Source organism: Giraffa tippelskirchi, chromosome 7 (assembly GCF_054371585.1).
Source record: "Giraffa tippelskirchi isolate mGirTip1 chromosome 7, T2T-mGirTip1v1.2.pri, whole genome shotgun sequence".
NCBI lineage: Eukaryota > Metazoa > Chordata > Mammalia > Artiodactyla > Giraffidae > Giraffa > Giraffa tippelskirchi.
The window spans coordinates 78,240,605-78,254,389 of NC_137281.1; the positions used below are offsets into that span (position 1 = coordinate 78,240,605).

General features: G+C 43.2%; 2 protein-coding genes and 1 long non-coding RNA gene across 11 annotated transcripts in view; 1 reads left to right on the forward strand and 2 right to left on the reverse strand.

Annotated features, from left to right (window-relative positions):
* The window catches only part of GPR137C (G protein-coupled receptor 137C), a 59,373-nt gene extending 53,989 nt beyond the window's left edge, over positions 1-5,384 (reverse strand). Inside the window, exons 1-2 of the mRNA XM_081506078.1 lie at positions 5,303-5,384; positions 4,681-5,107 (exon numbers count right to left, since the gene is read on the reverse strand). Of these exons, the coding sequence (XP_081362204.1) occupies positions 4,681-5,100 (420 nt within the window). The 5' untranslated portion in view covers positions 5,101-5,107; positions 5,303-5,384. The remainder of the gene's footprint in view (positions 1-4,680; positions 5,108-5,302) is intronic.
* Positions 4,614-13,785, forward strand: part of TXNDC16 (thioredoxin domain containing 16) — an 87,741-nt gene continuing 78,569 nt past the window's right edge. For 3 of the 9 annotated variants that reach the window (XM_081506053.1, XM_081506055.1, XM_081506057.1), the window contains exons 1-2: positions 5,760-5,804; positions 12,946-13,063. The gene's annotated coding sequence lies outside the window, so the exon portion shown is untranslated. Of the gene's footprint in view, positions 4,930-5,759; positions 5,805-5,929; positions 6,100-6,679; positions 6,824-12,945; positions 13,064-13,785 lie in introns of those variants that run through there. The other 6 variants (XM_081506054.1, XM_081506058.1, XM_081506062.1 and 3 more) reach the window with 5 other exon arrangements.
* Positions 5,776-11,494, reverse strand: LOC145512345 (uncharacterized). Its single transcript, XR_014058484.1, has 2 exons — positions 10,913-11,494; positions 5,776-9,555 (listed from the first exon to the last, which is right to left on the reverse strand). It is a non-coding gene; the product is annotated as an uncharacterized LOC145512345 (long non-coding RNA).

The following is a 13,785-nucleotide window of genomic DNA, read 5'->3' on the forward strand; positions in this document are numbered from 1 at the left end:
AAATCATAGACCATTATAACAAAATGAAAGTACCTGTAAGTTGAACTCCATCATGTTCTCTGACATTCCATCAATATTTGGAAGAATATACTGAATGTCAAGGACAATGACAGCATCCATGTATGTAAGAGTTAAGATTCTGAATTTAATTTTCCTAGCTGTATTGGCATTGTGATTTAGTAACTGCATTTTATTGCGATTAAGCAACTGGCACTCGTGTTACAAAACTGCAAGAAAAAAATGTCAGTATGGGCCATGGAGGTGAACTCATTGATTTTGGCATTCATCAACAACACTGCAAAGATACTATCAATTGTCATTTTAAGTCCTTTTACTTGTTCCAATGGTAGGTAGCACGTTTAATTACATAATTTGTTTTAAAGACTGAACCCTTCTCTCCTGAACTCCTGTAAAAGTACAGGAGTGTGAACTTTTCTTTGGTAAAGTACATGTTCTATTAATCATGCTGCAAAAAGTTCAATAGGTGTTTTAAACTTAGTGCATAGGTTTATAATTTTTTTCCAACTATTTGTTCCAGGAGGTAAGTATGCAAATCTAATTATTTCAGAAAGGGCTACCTTTCCCTTACCTGAATTCCATTCAAGTATGGTCAAGAAAAAAAAAGTGGTTTAGGCAGTCTAAACTTTTTGAAAACTTATTTTTAGAATAATTACCACAATGTATGCTATGCTATGCTAAGTCGCTTCAGTCGTGTCCGACTCTGTGCGACCCCACAGACGGCAGCTCACCAGGCTCTGCCGTCCCTAGGATTCTCCAGGCAAGAATACTGGAGTGGGTTGCCATTTCTTTCTCCAGTGCATGAAAGGGAAAAGTGAAAGTGAAGTCGCTCAGTCGTGTCCGACTCTTAGAGACCTCAAGGACTGTAGCCTACCAGGCTCCTCCGTCCATGGGATTTTCCAGGCAAGAGTACCGGAGTGGGGTGCCATTGCCTTCTCCACCACAATGTATACGAAGTAGTAATGGTTGTTTTACAAACTTTATTTTTATACTGCTCTATGGTTCTTTGTAACTAAGTCTTTAAGTTAGGATTTAATTTTAAACTACTACTATATGTTTTTAATTAGTGAGAAGTGGATACAAAAAATACTTTAAAGAAGTCAAAAGTAGAATGAAACTGGCATTTAATATGACAGATTTGGTAATCAACAAGCACAACTATTTAAAACAGATATAAGGGGCTTTTGGTTAAAAAAAAAGTCAAATGTTAGGTTTTATATTTGTTCACCATGTAGTTTTCCCTACCACTCTGCTGTAATACAAAGAACTCATTGGAAAAGCCCTATTCATTCAGAGTGATCAATAGTGCTACCAATTACTTGGAACTGGTATAAAAATTTGAATTAAAAAGCTGGACATGGAACAACGGACTGATTCCAAATTGGGAAAGGAATACATCAATGTGGTATATTGTCACCTTGCTTATTTAACTTATATGCAGAGTACATCATGCAAAATGCCGGGCTGGAGAAGCACAAGCTGGAATCCAGATTGCAGGGAGAAATATCAATAACCTCAGATATGCAGATGACACCACCCTTATGGCAGAAAGTGAAGAAGAACTAAAGAGCCTCTTGATGAAAGTGAGAGAGGAGAGTGAAAAAGTTGGCTTAAAACTCAACATTCAAAAAATGAAGATCATGGCATCCGGTCCCATCACTTCATGGCAAATAGATGAGGAAACAATGGAAACAGTGAGAGACTTTATTTTTTTGGGCTCCAAATTCACTGCAGATGGTGACTGCAGCCATGAAATTCAAAGACACTTGCTCCTTGGAAGAAAAGCTATGATCAACCTAGACAGCATATTAAAAAGCAGGGACATTACTTTACTGACAAACATCGTCTAGTCAAAGCTATGGTTTTTCCAGTAGTCATGTATGGATGTGAAAGTTGGACTATAAAGAAAGCTGAGTGCTGTTAAGAATTGATGCTTTTGAACTGTGGTGTTGGAGAAGACTCTTGAGAGTCCCTTGGACTGCAAGGAGATCCAACCAGTCCATCCTAAAGGAAATCAGTCCTGAATATTCATTGGAAGGACTGAAGCTGAAGCTCCAATACTTTGGCCACCTGATTGGAAGAACTGACTCATAGGAAAAGACCCTGATGCTGGGAAAGATTGAAGGTGGGAGAAGGGGACGACAGAGGATGAAATGGTTGGATGGCATCACTGACTCGATGGACAGGAGTTTGAGCAAGCTCTGGGAGTTGGTGATGGACAGGGAAGCCTGGTATGCTGCAGTCCATGGGGTCTCAAAGAGTCAGACACAACTGAGTGACTGAACTGAACTGTTTTAAATACAGATTCCTTTGTATTTTTTCTGTTGAATATGGAAATGATTTCTGGTTAAAAATGTCTCTTTTTAAACAGGTAAAAATATGTTAAGTATAGTTATGTGTCTTAAAATCGTTCGTTTTATAAAAAGACAAGGATAGGTAAACAACTTACAGTCTTTCTAGGAGACACTTCAAAAGGAAGAAAACTTTAGCCCAGCTTCTTTCCAAATTATGTTTTCTAGGATAATAGAACCTTACTGTTTTTTAAAAAGTACATGACACAAACAAGATATCCATTTAATAGGAAGACTGTTAGACATTTAAGTATCTTCCTCACTAACTTGGAATAACAGCAATCAAAAGTCTGAAAATCCAATCTGGATATTGTGTAGTTTATGCTGTAGAAGTATACTTTAGGAATTTCAAGCTTAAATATAGATGCTTTTTCCTTACTGTGAAAATGTTTAGTCAATTTGTGTTTACCTTAGGGTGAGAGGTATGACCAGGAGAAGGCACAAGGGGGCCTCCAGGGCGCTGAAGATAATTCTTATCTTAATCTGGGTGGTGGTAACATGAGTGAATGCATATGTAAAATTTCACCTAGCTGTATATGTAAGCTTTATGTACTTTATGGTGTATGTTATATTTCAAGAAAAAGTAAAAAGAGTGTTTAGCTACTTATGAAATGCCCAACTGTTTTACAATGAGTCATTAATATGACTCTGTTAGTCAAAATGGTATAGGGAAAAAACAAATTATCTGATACTCATGGCTTAAGGACTGCTTATCAGGCTTAGGCAAACTATATCTGAAGCTAGAGCAAAGTTTTAGTGATGAGATGTGCTGGTAGTGTATCAGAAATTGTCAGGAAGAATACAGTGTATCAGCTTAACTATAAAGGACTGAAGTATTGTAACCGTTTAAGCAACAACCAGAAGATCAGAACATCCGCAAATAAATGATGTGACTATGGCATGTTTATTTATTTATCCATGCTTTTTATTTCTGCTTACTGCTTGGGTTTTTGTCCATGTATTGCTTGGACTTCCAAATGATTGGGAATTAGTTTTGTTACATATTCTTAACTGTTGTTTTTAGTGTGGTAAAAAGCTGAATTTATGATTGTGCTTTTAAAATTATGCATTCAACTTCATAGCTATTACTGGAGAAGAGTTGGTTTACGCAGGAAATACAAACACTTAATCTGCCTCAAATGTTTTTTACTTTTGCTCAGAACCATGTTAATTCTCATCACCTCCAAAAGCCTTTGAGAGGATTAGCTGCATAGACCAATATTGTTCTATATTAGTCAGTATTAAGCATATGATGTCACCTTGTTTCCTCCCCTCCTCAAGCTTTTTTTTTTTTTTTTTTGCGGGAAGGGGGAGGGGAGTGGGGGATTTTTTTTTTTTTTTTTTGGTAATTCTCAAAACTCCGTGGCTTAAATATCACTAGCTGGCACACACGATTGATAAACTTACACTCTCAAACCTGTTTGAAATGGGTCAAATACCTAAGCGCTGCAGAACAATGCAAACCAACCAGCAATTCCTCATAAAAGAGAAAGGGGGTGTGATTAGGTGCCAGCTATTAAGCAAGTTATTGCAGAAACAGTTTGGTGGTTTGTTTCTGCAATAGGCGCAGGTTAAACTAGTATTTTCTCTTAATTAGCTGTAAAAAAATAAAAAAGACTAGGCTTTAGGAGGTAGGATAAATAGTCGAGGCATGAAGCCACTGGGGCAAACACACTCGGGGCTTTACGGAGGTCTTTATACTGACCCTCGGGATTGGTTACTGATTATTAACCCTGCTGGGGAACTATCGAACAGAATCTGTGTGAGGCTTATCGAGCCCCGGGAAAGGAGATGCAGGAGGGAATATAAGCTTCTAATAAAAGAAACGCAGTAACAATAGCAGAGGAACAGCTCTGGCTGGTGACGTAATGGCTGGCAGCAGTCCAGCTTCAGCAGAGCTGCTGCTACCTCAGCATCCAACCTCTCTCAACACAGTCCAGCTTCGGCAGAGCTACCCCGGCTGCTACTTCTTGCGATGCCACTTTTTCGGTGCCACCGACACCTTCGCTTACAGGGCCAGGACGCAAACAAAGGCTGGTCCTGCTGTTTCAAGTTGTCTGAACACATACTCTCACTCACCACCCCGGCAACTCCCCAAGCCCCTCAGTAGTCGAGTCAATCGGCTGCTTAAGTTTAGGGCCAGAAACCTGGCGCACACTCTAGGCGTGCCTTCGTTTCCCCGGGCTGCTCTCGGGTCCGCTTCTCCCGGTCCGCACCCCACCCCCCCAACCCGCCACCGATCCTCAGCCCGAGTGAAACGCGGCGGCCCCACTCTCCCGCCCGGCCCCGCGCGCCGGTCCTCCCGCCTTACCTCCGCCAGGTAGAGGTTGAGGAGACAGAGCGTGGAGAACTGGAGACAGGAGGGGAAGCAGTAGAGCAGCCAGTGGGGGAGGAAGTGCAGGTGAGCGGGCGGCCGGAGCAGGGGCAAGGAGCCGCTGAGCGAGAAGGCGGCGGAGAAGAGGGTGGTCCTGAGCGCTGCCCAAAGGAGACAGAGGAAGAGACAGAGGCTCTGGTAACTCAGCCGCCGCTCGCGGTACAAGAGCAGCCGCCACAGCTGCAGGTAGGCAAAGGCGAAGAGCGCGGCGTAGAGCAGGGCGTGCAGGATGCTCAGCGCCAACTGCACCGAGCCAGGCACCGCGGCGCCTGAGGCGGCAGCGACAGCGTCTCCGCCGCCCCCGCCGGGCGTCGAGGGCTCGCGGCCGGCCGCCGGACCCGGCACGGACACCCTCATGAGGGGGCTGGGGGGGCGGGCGAAAGAGCGAGGGAAAGAAGGGGCCGGACTCGGCGCCGCTGTCGAGGGGGAGAAGGATGTCCCCCTGACCCCCCACCCACCCCAACCTCCAACCCCAGGAAGCTCCGTGACAGGACCCAGAGCCCCGCGGAGAGCAGCCGCGGCTCCTCGGACCCCGCCTCCTCTCCCCGCCCCCCCCAACCCCCGGGGGTCTCGGCTCCTCCTGCTCCGGCTCGGCTCGGTAGATGCAAAAAACAACTCTCGGCTGGAGACAATCAGCTGAGAAACCCGAGCATTTGAGGCGCTCGCTCCGCACCTTGGGCTCCAGCCGATTGGCCCAGGAGGGCACGCCCCCCGGGCGCCGCGCTCGGAAGACCACAGGCCACAGGACCCGTCGCTCAGGGATCCCAAGATCTGATTGGGCGTTCACTTTCCCCGCTTGCTCCCTCCCCTTCATTCCCCAACCACGCTGCCGATTGGCCCAACTACTGCACAGCCTACTCGCGCTGGCGGGCGGACTAGACGTCGCCTGTCACCGGGGTGGCTCTTGCCCGCCCCCTGCGCTTCCCATTGGCTGGGGAGGCCGTACGTAAGTCCCACGAGGACAGGGAGGAGCCTCGTGGGTGGTTTTTTTGCCCAGAGGTCGGACTCAGATGAGCGGTGCAGACTGCTGCTTCGGAGGCGGGAGGACAGCGAACCCGCAGGTAGGGGGAGCGGTTCGCGGTTACTGGGCAGGCAAAGCACGGCCCCGCCTTCTGGCTCTCATTCTTCACGTGGAGGGAACTGTCGGGCCGCAGTCCAGATCCCAGCCGGCAAGTCTTGTCCTCAGGTCTCGGGCACGTAGGTGGCAGCGCGGGTCCTGGAGACGAGGGCTATGGTATCTGCAAGCAAGGATGCTTGCCGGCATTCGGACCTGGTGGATCTCCCTCAGCAACTACCGCGCCACCCGGCTGTGGAGCTTGGCTTAAATAGGGCCTCACCTGGATGCTTCTCAGGGACGTTTTGTTTTCTTCTTTTTCCCTAGCGTGAGCGCGTATAAAACGTGAGCCCTTTGTAGGGAGAGGCCAAGGAATGAGGCGAAGGCTGAACGGAAGCTCTAAGAGACCTTTCCCTCCCTCAGGACATGTTCCAGGAGAGAGTGGAATGGGATGTGGAAAGAGAATGGGATGGGCATGGAAGCTGTCTCTGAGCAGGGAGACAGTGGGCATTTACAACTTAGAATTTGGAAAGATGCTGTGAGCGTTAAGTTAGGCAAAACGAGAGAACCAGAATTTTAAGTATCTGATGGATGTCTGGAGAGGAAAAGGGGAATAGTCTGTGCTTTTTAAATTCCAGATGTATTCCTTCAAAGACCTGGACCTGTGTGTGGGTGGATGGTTGCGCTGTATCTAGGGCTCAGAGATATAGGAAACAAATGCTATATTATGTTACTTAATGCCGTAAATACGTGAGGAGTAAATAGATCTCCCCACATATATTGGACTGACATACTTGTTGACTTGGGGGGAGGGGATTTGTTTGGTAACAAAATGAGCAAAGTAGTGCAAAATAACGAGAGAATCATTTGTGTTCCCCTTAGGATGAGTGGCGCATAGTTATTTAAGTATCCCTGTGAAAGACACTGCTACATTTATTTGTGTAGGTAAGACTCAACCTTTCCTGACTCACCATCCTAAGAAGCGTGTTGCTGCCTTCTTTCCTAGCTAAGAGATTCACAGCGAAGGTAAAATCTCCAGATTTTGGGACAGTAGTTCAGCCAGGCACCACATGCTGGTGTGTTTTGGGTTCTTTATAGGGTGTGCCGACAAACTGATGGATGTTGAGGTCTGGTACTGTTCTGTGAAGATCTGTCAGATGAAACACTCAGCTGAGCAGGTTGTACTGTGCAGCCAGCCTACAATAGGGCAAACTTGGAGTGAGAAGTTCACAGGCCTAATCCAGCATCAGTGCTCTACAGAAGGATCTTGGCTTTTTTTGTTGTTGTTGCAGTTTAAGGCATTTGCCTCATGGATTCGTAGAGAATGTGGTTAGGACAGTACACTGATTTGAAAGGGTTCAGAGAGCTTCTTGCCCCAGTGAATTAACTGATTGCAGTTATGTGCTTAAGCACATCAATTAAGCATGGATTCGGAGTTATGTGCTTTTAGACACTTGCCAAAATCAGGAAAGCTACTTATTTTCTGGCATGCTTTATTTTTGTATGTCTTATAATCAATGAATCAGGTCATGAATAGATTTTCTCCATGAAGGGGTTTTTCTTTTTTCCCCAAATTCTCTACTCAAAGTGAGAGTAAACCACACATAGGCTTCCCAGGTGGCTCAGTGGTAAAGAGTCCGCCTGCCAGTGCTATAGAAACAGGAGACAAGTTTGATCCCTGAGTCGGGAAGATCCCCTGGAGAAGGGAATGGCAACCCACTCCAGTATTCTTGCCTGGAGAATTCCTTGGATAGAGCAGCCTGGCAGGCTACAGTCCATGGGGTTGCAAAGAGTCAGACACTACTGAGCACACACACATGCTTGTTTCACATCTTTACTTGTGAGATTTTTTTTTTTTAAATTTCAGAGTCATAGGAAATCTGGATAGTCACCTTTTTCTCCTTCCTTTTTGGGGGTATGTATAGGAGATTTGCCTCACTCCTCGGGGAAACTCTTTAAGTGGAGACGTGTTGACTCCTTTTATTGCCTCCTTTGGGTCATAAATGATAAACTGTGAGATTTATCATTTGTGAGATCTAATCAGCATTTTATTGGAGGCTGGTTCAGTGAACAGGTTCTGTTCTCCAATAGCAATGTTAACTGTAAGTAAGCTAATTTTTGACAGGATGTTCTTACAGGAACTTTGCAAGTATTGTATGCCGCATTTGTTGCAGAATATGAAGTGTGGCTTTCCCCAGAGAATGGTGCCTGCAGATTTTGGTGTATTTTGTTTAATGTTTAGAGTTGCTGATTTCCTCTTTCTCAAAAGGGGAAACCATTAGTTTTTTGTTTAATGATAAGGGAAATTTAGGCCTTTACAGAGGAAACTAACCAAGGGTCTTCTAGAAAAGCTTGTGCCTGGAAAACCTAAAATTTGAAATGTGTCCCTGATGCACAATGGTTGAATATTGTTGTTTTGGGAGAGGAGATTAGCACAGTGGTCTTTCAAACATTTGAAAGCAGAAGAACTGTTTGCCAAGTGTTATTATGTATAGGACCCAGTTCCCAAATGAGATTGCTCCAACTGAAGAGGGCCACCAGCTGCTCCTTCTGCACAGAAGGGCAAATCCTTGTCCACTCCTCTCACTAGCAGGAGGATCAGTGTTTTTCTCCTGAGGTACTTCCTCCTCCTTTCTCAGAATTCTGGTGCTGAGCAAAACAAACTTTTGTTGCTGTTAACATTTTATTTACAAGCTTTAGCCCTTTTTGTACTAAAACGTCACGCATCCATTCTTACAGTGTTTGTCATCCTCTTGTATTTATCCTTGGTTAAATGTCACATACTTTTTCCCAACTTTTAAATGACCTGTACATGCATACTTGTTTAGAGTTTAGGGATGAGGCAGAAGTTACATCTTATATACTAACTCTGATTATTCAGCCAGGAGCATCGTATTGAAGAACTGAGGGCTCTTTCCAGGGCCAAAAGTTAAGAGTCTGCACATGGTGGGGAGGTGTCTGTGTGTAGTATTGGCAAATATTTGTGCCACATTTTCTTTTCATATTGGCACTGGTTGTGGTAACAGTCAGTTGCGTTTTAGAGTCATCTTCCCTTTTAAAATCTTCCTAAAGTGAAATCAGGTCAATTTCTTGTGAATTCTTTGAAATATATTGCTTTAAAATCTAGGATATGTGTTTATGTTCAAGTCACTCTTTTCTTAGCTGTTACTAAAACAAATAGGGCTAGATTGGGTTATAGTGTAATAACAACCCTAAATCTTTAGAAGTTTAAAGCAAGATGTTTATTTTATGTTAACACTAGTAAGCTGGGAGGCTTGTCCCAGGTTGCCCTCTTCCTGAGACTTGGTTCAACAGTTTGAGTGTTTTCAATCATTGTGGCAGAGACAAAGTGTATCATGACACATACACATTGACTTTTAAAAGCTTTTGGAAGTTACATATGATACTTTGCACATTTCATTGGCCAAATCAAGTCATGGCCACATGTAACTCAAGGAAGTGGGGAAGTAGAATTTTAACACATGTAGAGACCTAGAAACTTTTGGACACTCTACCATTTTTGTGAGTAGATATTCTCCTTCTTATATGTACTTCAAAGAATCCGCCTGCCAATGCAGGAGACATGGATTCAATCCCTGGGTCAGGAAGATTCCCTGGAGAAGGAAGTGGCAACCTACTCCAGTCTTCTTTCCGGGGAAGTCCCATGGATAGAGGAGCCTGGCAGGCTACAGTCTATGGGGTCGCAAAGAGTCAGGCCCGACTTAGTGACTAAACAACAACTATATTTTTCTTCCATCCTAAAGGACATCAGTCCTGGTTGTTCATTGGAAGGAGTGATGTTGAAGATGAAACTCCAATACTTTGGCCACTTCATGTGAAGAGTTGACTCATTGGAAAAGACCCTAATGCTGGGAAGGATTGGGGGCAGGAGGAGAAGGGGACAACAGAGGATGAGATGGTTGGATGGCATCGCCGACTCGATGGACATGGATTTGGGTAGACTCTGGGAGTTGGTGATGGACAGGGAGGCCTGGTGTGCTGTGATTCATGGGGTCGCAAAGAGTCGGACACGACTGAGCGACTGAACTGAACTGATGTGTACTTCATCCTTGGCTCTTCCCTGTGGAGATAACCCCTAACTCCCATTCAGTCACTGTGTCAAGCTCAAAGTCTGGGATCTCTGAGTAATGCTTAGTAGCCATGATCTCTGGTAGTCTCTATCAGTCTGGACTTCATAAATTACCATTTCCCTTACACTGTTGAATTCATAGAGTAGTTGTAGGGACATATAACTACAATATGTGTTCTTATTAATAATATTTGAAGAGGAGAAGAATGGAAGACATAAACCAGACACTGAACTGTAGTGGTTTTGGAACCTTGCTGGACAGATGTTACTAGGGCTCAAAGTATAAGAAAAATGAAATAAAAAAGCATATCAAGTGACTAGTTAACATTTGACTAGCCCACAGATTTACTTTGTGAAATTGCTATAAAAGCTGCTAAACATTTATAGTCAATTTCTGTGTTTTTCTCATTATTGTAGACCGGTAACAAACAGTTACTATTCTAGCACATGCCCTAGAGCATAGTTCTTTATGATCCTTGGCTTTGGCTTGCAAGAGATCCTTCGATTTTTATCATCTTTGGCCACATCTGAAGTTGGACTTTGGAGAACATGGTTTATTTCCGCAGCTGAGCAGTTCTGTCAGTGTGTTTCCTGACTCTGCAAAGGTGGGGACTTGGAATTGTTTTAAGTTTTGAACAGCTAGTCTTTTAGATGGTGGTAATTCTTTGAGTACCTTTCTTTTATTTCCTTGTTAAACACAATCAACAGCAACTATCACATACTACTCATCTTCTGTCTTCCAGCCTCTTCTCTTCAGTTCCGTTCAGTTCAGTTCAGTCGCTCAGTCGTGTCCGACTCTTTGCGACCCCATGAATCACAGCACGCCAGGCCCCCCTGTCCATCACCAACTCCCAGAGTTTACCCAAACCCATGTCCATCGAGTCGGTGATGCCATCCAACCATCTCATCCTCTGTCCTCCGCTTCTCCTCCTGCCCCCAATCCTTCCCAGCATCAGGGTCTTTTCCAATGAGTCAACTCTTTGCATGAGGTGGCCAAAGTATTGGAGTTTCAGCTTCAACATCACTCCTTCCAATGAACACCCAGGACTGATCTCCTTTAGGATGGACTAGTTGGATCTCCTTGCAGTCCAAGGGACTCTCAAGAGTCTTCTCCAACACCACAGTTCAAAAGCATCAATTCTTCAGCACTCAGCTTTCTTCATTGTCCAACTCTCACATCCATACATGACCACTGGAAAAACCATAGCCTTGACTAGATGGACCTTTGTTGGCAAAGTAATGTCTCTGCTTTTAATTATGCTATCTAGGTTGGTCATAACCTTCCTTCCAAGGAGTAAGCGTCTTTTAATTTCATGGCTGCAGTCACCATCAGCAGTGATTTTGGAGCCCAAAGAAATAAAGTCTGATACTGTTTCCACTGTTTCCCCATCTATTTGCCATGAAGTGATGGGACCAGATGCCATGATCTTAGTTTTCTGAAGTTGAACTTTAAGCCAACTTTTTCACTCTCCTCTTTCACTTTCATCAAGAGGCTCTTTAGTTCTTCTTCACTTTCTGCCATAAGGGTGGTGTCATCTGCATATCTGAGGTTATTGATATTTGTCCCGGCAATCTTGATTCCAGCTTGTGTTTCTTCCAGCCCAGCGTTTCTCATGATGTACTCTGCATATAAGTTAAATAAGCAGGGTAACAATATACAGCCTTGACGTACTCCTTTTCCTATTTGGAACCAGTCTGTTGTTCCATGTCCAGTTCTAACTGTTGCTTCCTGACCTGCATACAGGTTTCTCAAGAGACAGGTCAGATGGTCTGATATTCCCATCTCTTTCAGAATTTTCCACAGTTTATTGTGATCCACACAGTCAAAGGCTTTGGCGTAGTCAACAAAGCAGAAATAGATGTTTTTCTGGAACTCTCTTGCTTTTTCGATGATCCAGTGGATGTTGGCCATTTGATCTCTGGTTCCTCTGCCTTTTCTAAAACCAGCTTGAACATCTGGAAGTTCATGGTTCACGTATTGCTGAAGCCTGGCTTGGAGGATTTTGAGCATTACTTTACTAGCGTGTGAGATGAGTGCAACTGTGTGGTAGTTTGAGCATTCTTTGGCATTGACTTTCTTTGGGATTGGAATGAAAACTGACCTTTTCCAGTCCTGTGGCCACTGCTGAGTTTTCCAGATTTGCTGGCATATCGAGTGCAGCACTTTCACAGCATCAGTCACATAAACCTAGCTACATGCTCATAAATTCATTAGGTACTTCTCAGTTCCAAATTATGGTAGCGACAGTTATATCAAATGTTTTATTATTACTTAACATGAATCTTTTGTTGAGGTCCTGTCTCTGTGTTTCCTTGAAGAGAACGAGTTTCCATGAGTAGTCTTAGAATAGTTTCCTGCTGCTTGGCCCCTGAGTATGCTGGTGAAGATAAACTAGATTATGCTGCAGTAATCCACCCCCTGCCACACCAATCTCAGTGGTTTAAGACAACAAAGTTTATTTCTTCTTATGTCATATATTCATTGCATATCACCTGGAGGTTCTCTGGGCTGCACCCCATGTGGGACCTATGCTGACAAACAGCCACCATCTGAGTGTTTTCGGTGACTATGACAGAAGAAACGAAAGCCAGGCATATTGTACAGTAGCTGTTAAACTGTTGTGTGAGACAACCTTATGTGCTTAAAGTGTTGAAAGAGCAAGGTATATGGAGTTTCAGTTTATTAGCTCTATTGTAAATTGAGAACTAAATTGTTTCTCATTACCCCTGAAATGTTAAATTGAAGAGTAAATGGTCTTCATGACCACTGAAATGATAAATGTCTAATTTAGTATGATATTTTTTCTTAAATTTTTCATTCTTTAATCTCTTCATTCTTTCCTGAAAAGTTCCACTCCTATCCTTATGAGTAATTCTTGCTACTTTTTTTTTCCTGTCTCCTGTTTTGACGTTGTGATCTTTTGCTTAAAAGATAAGGAATCTATTTGAAATTAAAATTAAAATTCTCACCTATACCTGTTGGTGTAGTTTTACTTTCTAAAAGTACAATGTTTAATATAAAAACTAATTTCCCCAAACTATCTTCTTTTAAATGTAGATAATATATATCAGCAGTAGAAAAGCTTCCCGAAAGAAGAAATTGTTCAAAAGAAATTTGAAAGTAGCAAAAGTATAAGAAAAGAGAACTGACAGCGGACACAGAGGACAGCATGGGAGTAAGTACAGCATGAAAGAAGATGAGAAGATGATACATAGACTAAATCTGCGTTCAGAAGATCGAACTGAATTAAAATATGAGTTGAAAGAGCTATTTGCTTTTCTAAACTGTTTAAATCCATCAAAAATTACTAAACGTATATTTGGAAGGAATGTTCTTAAATAGTTTCAGTAGATATCCTCTAGGGTTGGTGGCCCCAACCTTTTTGGTGCCAGGGACCAGTTTCATGGAAAACAAATTTTCCATGTATGGGGGTGGGGGGCAAGGGGTGGTTTCAAGATGATTCAAATGTATTACATTTATTATGCACTTTATTTCTGTTATTATTATATCAGCTCCACCTCAGATCATCAGGCATTAGATCCCAGAGATTGGGGTCCCCTATTCTAGAGGATTTAAAGTAAAAAGAATGTAGACATATATTTTGGATCTCATTTTCATGTTAGTGGTTTTAATTGCTATTTGAGTATTAATTGTAAATCCACTCTAGGTAGAGAATGATTAAATGCCCTGTTTAAAAAAAATGGATTGAATAATGTTTGAGAATTAATTTTAGAATCCTTAGAAATGACAGCTTAACATACACCAGTAAGTGGGGCTTCCCTGATCGTTCAGTGGTAAAGAATCCACCTGCAATGCAGGAGATGCAGGAGATTCAGATTTGATCCCTGAAGTCGGGAAGATCCCCTGGAGGAGGAAATGGCACTCCACTCCAGTATT